The sequence below is a fragment of the Entelurus aequoreus genome, linkage group LG23, assembly GCF_033978785.1.
Source record: "Entelurus aequoreus isolate RoL-2023_Sb linkage group LG23, RoL_Eaeq_v1.1, whole genome shotgun sequence".
NCBI classification, from domain to species: Eukaryota; Metazoa; Chordata; class Actinopteri; order Syngnathiformes; family Syngnathidae; genus Entelurus; species Entelurus aequoreus.
In genome coordinates, this window is record NC_084753.1 from 27,257,454 (window position 1) to 27,269,945 (window position 12,492).

The window sequence follows — 12,492 nt, forward strand, 5'->3', positions numbered from 1 at the left end:
TCAGGATCGAGGTTAGGTCTTTTGAGCAGAGGATGAATAACCGCTTTTTTGAATGCTAGGGGAACAGTGCCGGAGGAAAGTGATAAGTTTATAATATTTAACACTGATGGACCTAATAATACAAACAGTTCCTTGATAAGTTTCCCAGGAAGTGGGTCAAGTAAACATGTTGTTTGTTTTATCCCACTTACACGCTGTAATAATTCCTCTAATGTTATTTCATCAAAAATAGAGAGACTATTTTGGAGGGCAGTGTCCGTCGTATATACAGTCGTATTTGTGTTAATAGAGCCCAGTTGTAGCTGGGATGCGTTGTCTTTAATCTCCTTTCTAATGTGTTCAATTTTCTTATTAAAGAAATTCATAAAATCATCTGCCGAGTGGGTGGAGCTACTGGGAGGAGTCCCTTGTTGGGTTAGCGATGCTACTGTACTAAACAGAAATTTAGGATCGTTTTTGTTGAGGCGGATGAGATTTGAGTAGTATTTAGCTTTAGCTAAGGTAAGCATGCGTTTATAAGTTATTAAACTATTACTCCATGCTTGATGGAAAACCTCAAGTTTAGTCGCGCGCCATTTGCGTTCCAGTTTTCTACATGATAATTTATGAGCTCTAATTTCTTCTGTAAACCATGGGGTGCGCCTTTTAGGGGCCCTTTTTTGCTTTAGCGGTGCTATACTATCAATAATTTCGCGCAAGGCATCGTCAAAGTTGTTAGTGAGTTTATCAATAGAGCCGACATAATTTGGGAATGGTGCTATTACCGAAGGCAGTAGGTCAGCAAGAGTCATCGTTGTGGCAGCATTAATGTTGCGGCCGCTATAGCAGTTATTATTATTATTAGCTTGTTGACAAAGAGTCAAAACTTCAAATTTTATAAGGTAATGATCGGACATTACTTTAGTATATGGAAGTATCATAACTTTGGAGGTGGTGACACCCCTGACAAGCACTAGATCTATTGTATTACCGTTGCGATGCGTGGGTTCATGTATTATTTGTGTAAGACCACAGCTATCAATTATGGTTTGGAGCGCCACGCACTGAGGGTCCGATGGGGTATTCATATGGATATTAAAGTCCCCCATTATGATTATATTGTCGGCGTGCGTCACTAGATCAGCAACGAACTCTGAGAATTCACTGATAAAGTCCGAATAGGGCCCAGGGGGGCGGTAGATAACAGCCAGGTCGAGAGGTAGCGGTGTGACAGACCTCATAGTAAGCACCTCAAACGATTTATATTTATTATTTAGGTTAGGGGTAAGGTTGAAATTTTCATTGTATATTAGTGCGACACCCCCTCCCCTTTTAAGAGGGCGGGCAACATGCGCATTCGTATAGTTAGGAGGAGATGCCTCATTGAGCGCAAAAAATTCGTCCGGTTTGAGCCAGGTTTCGCTAAGACCAATGACGTTAAGATTGTTGTCTCTAATGACCTCATTAACCAATAACGCCTTGGGAGACAATGATCTTATGTTTAAAAAGCCCATATTATAGGTATTGGGCTGTTTTGACGAGTTTTTGTTAAGATTATCCGTAGTGGCAATATTAACAATGTTGCGTTTATTATGCGTAGTGCACTTTAAATAGTTTCGACCATATCTAGGAATTGATATGACGGGAATTTTCCGATTGTTTGCTTGGTGCTGCAATAGACTGGACATATCATAATTTGCCACCTCAGTAGAATGCATGTCCACCTCTGACACAGACACAACAGAAAAAACATTATGTGAATTGTGTATTATTCTAAGAGAATTGCTATGCGTACATGGATTATCCAGCCTGGCGCTGGCTAGTTCTAGCTTAACTGACTCCTCACCCGGACTAACAGACATTGTAATTGCCTGTGACCGGGCTTGCTCTAGTGTAGTCAGTCAAGTGAGACTTAAATAGTAGTCTATGTTTCTAGACAGGATGATGGCGCCTTCCTGGTTAGGGTGAAGGCCGTCTCTCATCAGCAAGCCTGGTTTGCCCCAGAAAGAGGGCCAGTTATCAATAAACGTTAGTCCCTGCGTCCTACAGTAGCTAGCCAACCACTTGTTAAGCGAGACTAATCTGCTATATCTCTCATCATTGCCTCTCGCAGGCAGGGGGCCAGAGACAATTACTCGATGCCTGGACATCTTTCTGGCGAGATCACAAGTCCTGGCTATGTTTCTCTTTGTAATCTCTGACTGTCTCATTCTAGTGTCATTGGAGCCAACGTGTACAACTATATTCGCATAATTAGTGGTGCGATTAGCCTGTCGTACGTGTTTACTAGGCCTGTTGCGAGTTAGCTCCCTAAGATTAGCTTCAATGTCAGGTGCTCTGGCCCCGGGGATACACTTTATTGTGGCTGGTTTGCTAAGCTTTATGTTTCGGGTGATGGAGTCCCCTATAACTAAGGTGTGGTGCCCGGTAGACTGGGGTGTAGGACTAGCTAAAGAGCTAAATCTATTATGCGTCTCAACCGGTACACCGTAGCTTGTAGGCCGCTTAGGACTGCTACAAGCTGGGCTAGTTAGCTCGCTACAGCTAACGCTAGCAGATGTGTCCGCAACATCTAAAGTTACGACATTACTCTGCTCTAACTGGCGGACACGGCCCTCTAGCAGAGCCAACCTCTCCGTGAGTATGGTGCATGACGCGCAGGAAGCCATTACTCACAGTGTTTTCTGTCACCGAGTGAAGTTCCTGCTGTCCTCAGGGAAGTGGTCGCGGTCTGTAGGAGTAGCTTCTTACTGACCGGCGCTGCCTTTCTCCGCGCTAGCTTAGCAGCTAGCTAGCTGAGGAAAGGGTGGTGGGACAGAGATCGGGTGATTTGCAAGTTAAATAGTACCAAAAAATGTTTGAGAAGTGATAAAGAAAGCTGTAGAACAATTAAAAGCACACAGATAGAGCGCTACTTAGCTTTTTCGCAACAGCGAACAGACGGCGAGCAGTCACGCACGGTGAACCGGAACCCAATCAATCGGGGTTAATCAATTCATGGTATAATATATATACAACTGTGTAGATTACATTCGCTGCGCATTGACAAAAAAATAGTTTACCTTTTTGCGTATCCATCTGCTGGTCTCAGTGATGGGTCCACACATCAGGGAGAGAACATCCATTGTCCATAAAGCTTGTCCTTATTAGGGTCACAGGTAAGCTGGAGCCATAATATTTCTAAGGCGCAAGTGAGTGAAGTCAGTTAGCAGGTCACTTTGTACAAAACCCAAACACCAGTGAAGTTGGCACGTTGTGTAAATGGTAAATAAAAACAGAATACAATGATTTGCAAATCCTTTTCAACTTATATTCAATTGAATAGACTGCAAAGACAAGATACATAACGTTCAAACTGGAAAACTTTGTTAATTTTTGCAAATACTAGCTCATTTGGAATTTGATGCCTGCAATATGTTTCAAAAAAGCTGGCACAAGTGGGGAAAAAAAACTGATAAAGTTGAGGAATGCTCATCAAACACTTATTTGGAACATCCCACAGGTGAACAGGCTAATTGGGAACAGGTGGGTGCCATGATTGGGTATAAAAGCAGCTTCCATGAAATGCTCAGTCATTCACAAACAAGGATGGGGCGAGGGTCACCACTTTGTCAACAAATGCCTGAGCAAATTGTAGAACAGTTTAAGAACAACATTTCTCAACAAGCTATTGCAAGGAATTTAGGGCTTTCACCATCTACGGTCCGTAATATCATCAAAAGGTTCAGAGAGCCTGGACAAATCACCAGTGCATGTAAGCGATGATATTACGGACCTTCCATACCTCAGGCGGTACTGCATCCAAAAGCGACAAGAGTGTGTAAAATATATCACCACATAGGCTCAAGAATACTTCAAAACAACACTATCAGTAACTATAGTTTGTCGCTACATCTGGAAGTGCAAGTTAAAACTCTACTATGCAAAGCGAAATACATTTATCAACAACACCCAGAAACTCCGCAGACTTTGCTGGGCCCGAGCTCATCTACATTTCAAATTGTTTTTGGAAACTGTGGACGTCGTGTCCTCCGTACCAAAGAGGAAAAGAACCATCCGGACTGTTCTAGGCGCAAGGTTCAAAAGCCAGCATCTGTGATGGTATGGGGGTGTATTAGTGTCCAAAAAGCACCATTAATGCTGAAAGGTACATACGCCCCTGCTTATTTCAGCAAGACAACGCCAAGCCACGTGTTACAACAGCGTGGCTACATAGTAAAAGAGTGCGGGTACTAGACTGGCCTGCCTGTAGTCCGGACCTGTCTCCCATTAAAAATGTGTGGCAAAACCAAAAAAAAAAAAAATTCACCTGTGCCAACTTTTTTGCAATGTGTTGCTGCCATTAAATTCTAAGTTAATGATTATTTTTTAACAAAAAAATAAGTTTGTCAGTATCGAACATTAAAGGCCTACTGAAATGAATTTTTTTATTCAAACGGGTATAGCAGATAAATTGTATATGTCATACTTGATAATTTCCCGATATAGCCATATTTTTGCTGAAAGGATTTAGTAGAGAACATCGACGATAAAGTTCGCAACTTTTGATCGCTGATGAAAAAAGCCTTGCCTGTACCGGAAGTAGCGTGACGTCGCAGGTTGAAAGGCTCCTCACATTTTCACATTGTTTACACCAGCAGCGAGAGCGATTCGGACCGAGAAAGCGACGATTACCCCATTAATTTGAGCGAGGATGAAAGATTCGTGGATGAGGAAAGTGAGAGTGAAGGAGTAGAGTGCAGTGCAGGACGTATCTTTTTTCGCTCTGACCGTAACTTAGGTACAAGGGTTCATTGGATTCCACACTTTCTCTTTTTTCTATTGTGGATCACGGATTTGTATTTTAAACCACCTCGGATACTATATCCTCTTGAAAATGAGAGTCGAGAACGCGAAATGGACATTCACAGTGACTTTTATCTCCACGACAATACATCGGCGAAGATCTTTAGCTATGGAGCTAACGTGATAGCATCGTGCTTAAATGCAGATAGAAACAAAATAAATAAACCCCTGACTGGAAGGATAGACAGAAAATCAACAATACTATTAAACCATGGACCTGTAACTACACGGTTAATGCTTTCCAGCCTGGCGAAGCTTAACAATGCTGTTGCTAACGACGCCATTGAAGCTAACTTAGCTACGGGACCTCGACAGAGCTATGCTAAAAACATTAGCTATCCACCTACGCCAGCCAGCCCTCATCTGCTCATCAACACCCGTGCTCACCTGCATTCCAGCGATCGACGGAGCGACGAAGGACTTCACCCGATCATAGATGCGGCCGGCGGCCCGGAGACGGAGGAAGTAAAGGTGAGGTTGGCGGCTAGCGCGTCTGCTATCCATCTCAAAGTCCTCCTGGTTGTGTTGCTGCAGCCAGCCGCTAATACACCGATCCCACCTACAGCTTTCTTCTTTGCAGTCTTCATTGTTCATTAAACAAATTGCAAAAGATTCACCAACACAGATGTCCAGAATACTGTGGAATTATGTGGTGAAAACAGAGCTTTTTGTATTGGATCCAATGGGGTCTGAATACTTCCGTTCACTCCGTGACGTCACGCGCAAACATCATCATACCGAGACGTTTTCAACCGGAAGTTTCGCGGGAAATTTAAAATTGCACTTTATAAGTTAACCCGGCCGTATTGGCATGTGTTGCAATGTTAAGATTTCATCATTGATATATAAACTATCAGACTGCGTGGTCGGTAGTAGTGGCTTTCAGTAGGCCTTTAAATATCTTGTCTTTGCAGTCTATCGAAAATGATTCGCAAATCATTGTATTCTGTTTTTATTTACAAATTACACAACGTGCCAACTTCACTGGTTTTGGGTTTTGTAGTTAATACAGACTGATAATATTAATACATGACTGGACTGTACCACTGATGATGCCACTGCACTGCAAAAACTGAAATCTAAGTAAGATTGAATATCTCAAATAAGGGTGATATTTGCTTATTTTCTGTCTGATAAGATAATTCTTCTCACTAAGCAGATTTTATGTTAGAGTGTTTTACTTGTTTTAAGGGTTTTGCTCCTAAATGATCTCAGTAAGATATTACAGATGTTATGACCTATATTGAGTAAAACATGCTTGAAACTAGAATATCAACTGTTGCAAAGCTGTGTCATCAACACTCACAAGTATAAAACTACTCTTTTAAAGTAATCATTTCTTATTTCAAGCATGAAAAAAAACAATCACGATGCCGAGCGCATATCATTATGTCAAGATAATGGCACTAGCATTTACTTCATTTAAGAATATTTTTTAACATATTGAGCAAAAAGGTCTCTTTTTTTTTCTACCAAGAAAAGTGCACTTGTTATTAGTGAGAATATACTTATTTGAAGGTATTTTGGGGTTCATTGAGGTTAGCTAATTTTACTTGTTTTGGAAAGCCTTGACAAGCCGAATTTTCTTGTTCTTTTGGCAGATAATTTTGCTTAGTTCAAATAAAATACCCCTCATTTTTGTATTTTTTTTTCTCTTGTTTTTGAACACTGACTTTTTGCAGTGTGTGAATAAAAGTCTTAACACCGGCGTGTTAAATAAACAATTTTGTGACTTCAAGCATAGCTTTATTACATAGCCACGTTTTCGCCAACACAGAAGATGAAAAGACCGAATGTGTGTGTGTGTGTGTGTGTGTGTGTGTGTGTGTGTGTGTGTGTGTGTGGGGGGGGGGGGGGTCTTGGGATGGATAAGTTCTACAGAGCAACGTGGAAACCTCCTGGGGGGGGGGGGGGGGGGGTGATCGGTTGTCAAAGTCTGGAGCAAAGGCTTTGTTTGCGTCTGCTACAAGTGTTGGGTGGGTGGGGTGGGTGGGGTGGGGGGCTACCATGGTACAAAGTCCTATAAAATGTCTTGTACAAAAAAGAGAAATCCTGCATGAATTCAAACAATGAGAGACAACTGCGGCGCACACGTCGAGGCGTTTTCCAACGGAAGCTTTGGCACGAGAGAAAAAGGACAAAAAAGTACAATGAGTCGGCAAAGGTGACTTCCCGAAATATACACAGCAGTTCATAGTAAAATTGGTTTGGCAACGACTACTTTTCTCCTTGTTTTTTTTCTCTTTTCCAAATAACCCTAAAGAAACTAAAAGGAGGAGGGACGGGGGCAGGGGGTCAATACACAGGTTTTTTTTTGGTTTTTTTTGACACGAACAGAAAAACTACCTCCTGTGTCACTGTGTGTGTGTGTGTATAGAGTCGTGTTCATAAGTGTACATACCCTGGGAGAATTTATGATTTCTTGGCCATTCTTCAGAGAATATGAATGATAACACAAAAACCTTTCTTCCACTCATGCTTAATGGTTGTGTGAAGCTATTTATTGGCAAACAACTGTGTTTACTCTTTTTAAATCAAAATGACAAAAGAAAGTACCCAAATGACCCTGATAAAAAGTGTACATACCCCAGTGACTTTGACCTGATAACATGCACACAAGTTGACACAAACAGGTTTGAATGGCCAATCCTCACCTGTGACATGTTTGTTTGTAACTAAGAGGTCAGTGAGTTGAAGAAAAATGGGCTGCATGGTCGAGTCGCCGGAAGAAAGCCATTTCTGCGCACATGTCAAAGTATCTCGCAGCACAGAGACAAGCCTCAAAACTTCTGGAACAAAGTAATTTGGAGTGATGGCTTTCTTCTGGCGACTCGACCATGCAGCCCATTTTTCCATATGTGCCTCCTTATTGTGCATCTTGAAACAGCCACACCACAATTTTTCAGAGAGTCCTGTATTTCAGCTGAAGTTATTTGTGGTTTTTTCTTTGCATCTCGAACAATTTTCCTGGCAGTTGTGGCTGTAATCTTTGCTGGTCTACCTGAATCCCTCGTTTTCCACTTCTTAATCAGCGTTTGAACACTGCTGATTGGCATTCTCAATTCCTTGGATATCTTTTTATACCCCTTTCCTGTTTTATGCAGTTCAATTACCTTTTCTCACAGATCCTTTGACAATTCTTTTGCCTTCCCCGTGACTCGGAATCCGTAAACATCCGTGCAGCACTGGATGAAAGATGCAATGGTCTGTCAGAAGCCCAGAAGCTCACTGACCTTTTATACACACACATTCATTACAAAAAAACATGTCACAGGTGAGGATTGGAACCTTGATTAGCCATTCAAACCTGTTTGTGTCAACTTTTGTGCATGTTATCAGGTCAAAGTCACTGGGGTATGTAAACTTTTGATCAGGGTCATTTGGGTACTTTCTTTTTTCATTTGCATGTTATCAGGTCAAAGTCACTGGGGTATGTAAACTTTTGATCAGGGTCATTTGGGTACTTTCTTTTGTCATTTTGATTCAAAAAGAGTAAACACAGTTGTTAGCCAATAAATAGCTTCACACAACCATTAAGCATGAGTGGAAGAAATTCATATTCTCTGAAGAATGGCCAAGAAATCATAAATTCTCCCAGGGTATGAGCACGACTGTGTGTGTGTGTGTGTGTGTGTGTGTGTGTGTGTGTGTGTGTGTGTGTGTGTGTGTGTGTGTGTGTGTGTGTGTGTGTGTGTGTGTGTGTGTGTGTGTGTTAGTCCACGTCTCCAGCTGCCCTTCAAAAAGTGAACTTCACAGTGAGGTGACACTGCTCAGCTAGCTTTATTTCCACAGGAAACATCTCTCTACAAATCAAAGGGCCCCCCCCCAAAAAAAGGAATCCACGGTGTGACCTGCACCCCTTTTTGCGGCCCCCCACACAATCTAGAGGAGTTTTTTTTTTTTTTTTTTTTTTCCTCATTCATGCCATGGTTTCCTTTCCCGGGAGTCTCCTGTCATTGAAGGTGTGCATGTTGATGACTTCCTCCGTCTTGACGATGACGGGCGGCTGAGGCTTCTGCTTGAGTCGACGCTGGCACTTCAGAGAGACGCGCAGCTCGTCCATCATGGCGCTGCAGAACGATCTCTGCGTAGAAAGGAGAAAAAAAGAAATGAACACAATGCACAAATCGCAGTTGGTCATGTTTTTAAAATCTGTCGGGTTCTTTCGCAAAAATCCCAAAGTTGAAAATCCATCCATCCATTAATTTTCTAACGCTTATTCCCTTTGGGGTCGCGGGGGGCGCTGGAGCTTATCTCAGCTTCAATCGGGCAGAAGGCGGACAAGTCGCCACCTCATCACAGGGCAAAAAAGTTGAAAATTAAATAAATGCTCCAATTTTCAGTGAGCTACATGTCAAACAGGCAACCTATTTATGTCATTGACTCCACCAGATGGCAGTAGCTGCATTTGAAATATCATCAATGCTTCTGCTGCTTATTCAATATTGCCCTACTGCACTGCAAAAAGTCAGTGTTCAAAAACAAGAAAAAAATAAATAAAAATGAGGGGTATTTTATTTGAACTAAGCAAAATTATCTGCCAATAAAACAAGAAAGTTTGTCTTGCCAAGACTTTCCAAAACAAGTACAATTAGCTAACCTCAACGAACCCAAAAATACCTTAGAATAAGTATATTCTCACTAATAACAAGTGCACTTTTCTTGGTAGAAAAAAAAAGAGACCTTTTTGCTCAACATGTTGAAAAATATTCTTAAATGAAGTAAATGCTAGTGCCATTATCTTGACATAATGATATGCGGTAAATTCACTATTCTCGTGTTTGACAGACATTTTGGGGCAAGAAGCAGAAGACATAAAAACGGCAAGTTTTAAGTTATATGTGGGTCGAGGAGGAGGAGCCACAGTCCCCCTTTACTGTGTACCTCATCATGATTTTTTTTTCATGCTTGAAGTAAGAAATTATTACTTAAAAAAATTAGTTTTATTCTTGTGAGCGTTAATGACACATACTGCAAAAAGTCAGTGTTCAAAAACAGGAAAAAAAATATCTAAAAATGAGGGGTATTTTATTTGAACTAAGCAAAATTATCTGCCAATAGAACACGAATATTTGGCTTGTCAAGATTTTCCAAAACAAGTACATTTAGCTAACCTCAACAAACCCAAAAATACCTTAAAATATGTATATTCTCACTAATAACAAGTGCACTTTTCTTGGTAGAAAAAAAAAAATTGACCTTTTTGCTCAATATGTTGAAAAATATTCTTAAATGAAGTAAATGCTAGTGCCATTATCTTGACATAATGGTATGCGGTAGGTTCACTTTTCTCGTGTTTGACAGAGACATTTTGGGGCAAGAAGCAGAAGACATAAAAACGTCAGGTTTTAAGTTATATGTGGGTCGAAGAGGAGGAGCCACGTCCCCCTTTACTGTGTACCTCATCATGATTTTTGTTTCATGCTTGAAGTAAGAAATTATTACTTAAAAAATTAGTTTTATTCTTGTGAGTGTTCATGACACACACTGCAAAAAGTCAGTGTTCAAAAACAGGAAAAAAAAATCTAAAAATGAGGGGTATTTTATTTGAACTAAGCAAAATTATCTGCCAATAGAACACGAATATTTGGCTTGTCAAGATTTTCCAAAACAAGTACAATTAGCTAACCTCAACAAACCCAAAAATACCTTAAAATAAGTATATTCTCACTAATAACAAGTGCACTTTTCTTGGTAGGAAAAAAAAAATTGACCTTTTTGCTCAATATGTTGAAAAATATTCTTAAATTAAGTAAATGCTAGTGCCATTATCTTGACATAATGATATGCGGTAGGTTCACTTTTCTCGTGTTTGACAGAGACATTTTGGGGCAAGAAGCAGAAGACATAAAAACGTCAGGTTTTAAGTTATATGTGGGTCGAAGAGGAGGAGCCACGTCCCCCTTTACTGTGTACCTCATCATGATTTTTGTTTCATGCTTGAAGTAAGAAATTATTACTTAAAAAATTAGTTTTATTCTTGTGAGTGTTAATGACACACACTGCAAAAAGTCAGTGTTCAAAAACAGGAAAAAACATTTTTTTAGGGGTATTTTATTTGAACTAAGCAAAATTATCTGCCAATAGAACAAGAACATTCGGCTTGTCAAGACTTTCCAAAACAAGTACAATTAGCTAACCTCAATGAACCCAAAAAATACCTTAAAATAAGTATATTCTCACTAATAACAAGTGCACTTTTCTTGGTAGAAAAAAATCGACCTTTTTGCTCAATATGTTGAAAAATATTCTTAAATTAAGTAAATGCTAGTGCCATTATCTTGACATAAAGATATGCGCTCGGCATCATGATTATTTTTTTCATGTTTGAAGTAAGAAATGATTACTTTAAAAAAGTAGTTTTATACTTGTGAGTGTTGATGACACAGCTTTGCAACAGTTGATATTCTAGTTTCAAGCATGTTTTACTCAATATAGGTCATCAAATCTCAGCAACAAGCTGTAATATCTTACTGAGATAATTTAGGTCTAAAACCCTTAAAACAAGTAAAACACTAACATAAAATCTGCTTAGTGAGAATAATTATCTTATCAGACAGAAAATAAGCAAATATCACCTATATTTGAGATATTTAATCTTACTTAGATTTCAGTTTTTGCAGTGTGCAGATTTCTTTTCTCTTTTTTAAATTGTAATTAATATGTTCTTTTAAATGGTCAATTAAATAGAAAGTGGTTCGATGGCGCTAGCTGCAGAGGGGAAAAAAAAGTGCTGCAGCTATAAATCCAGCTGCGGGTGCTTGTTGCTACAAGTCAATTTATTCAACATTTTCTAGCTCAGGAAAATGGAGGAAAATCTATTTCCAAGTGGGCCGGAATGGTAAAATCATGGCGTGATAATTTAAGAACAAAGACAACTTCAGGTTGTTTGCTTTGTTTTAGTTTGGCCAAAAATAAAACAAGCACGTTCTGAAAATGTACAAATCACAAATAATTATCTGGACTAAACACTTCAAGTTTGTTGACAATTCGGGGGAAATTGATGAAGTTTCAAAAAACACAATGAGCTTAGATTTTGTCTTAGTGTGTCTACAAAGCCGGGATTCAACTTAAACTCACGGTCTTTCTGGGATTGAACAAAAACACAACATGTAAACCAGGGGTGTCAAACTAATTTTATCTCAGGGGCCGCATGGAGGAAAATCTATTCCCAAGTGGGCCGGAATGGTAAAATCATGGCGTGATAACTTCAAAATAAAGACAACTTCAGACTCGTTTTCTTTGTTTTAGTTTGGCCAAAAATAAAACGAGCACATTCTGAAAATGTACAAATCACAAATAATCCTCTGGACAAAACACTTCAAATTTGTTGACAATTCTGAGGACGTCCACGTATCAATCCAGTGCTAACTCAACAAACCGTAAGAAACGGAGGTAAAAACTCTTCAAAAGGGTTAAGTTCACTTTTCTCGTGTTTGACAGAGACATTTTGGGGCAAGAAGCAAAAGACATAAAAACGGCAGGTTTTAATTTATATGTGGGTCGAGGAGGAGGAGCCACAGTCCCCCTTTACTGTGTACCTCTTGCTTGGTATAAACCGATTGCTTGCCTAACAGAATTGCTATTGTGACATCCAGTGGACACATTTAGAACAGCAGTTTATTTTGTTAAAAATAAAAACAAATAAAAAAAAAATATATATATATA

At 39.8% G+C, this 12,492-nt stretch overlaps 1 protein-coding gene across 2 annotated transcripts in view; it reads right to left on the reverse strand.

Moving 5' to 3' along the window:
* Positions 1 to 8,367: 8,367 nt before the first annotated feature.
* LOC133640929 (glutamate receptor ionotropic, kainate 2-like) overlaps positions 8,368 to 12,492 on the reverse strand; it is a 353,019-nt gene continuing 348,894 nt past the window's right edge. For both annotated transcript variants that reach the window (XM_062034646.1, XM_062034644.1), the window contains exon 16: positions 8,368 to 8,908. In XM_062034646.1, the coding sequence (XP_061890630.1) occupies positions 8,744 to 8,908 (165 nt within the window). In that variant the 3' untranslated portion in view covers positions 8,368 to 8,743. The remainder of the gene's footprint in view (positions 8,909 to 12,492) is intronic.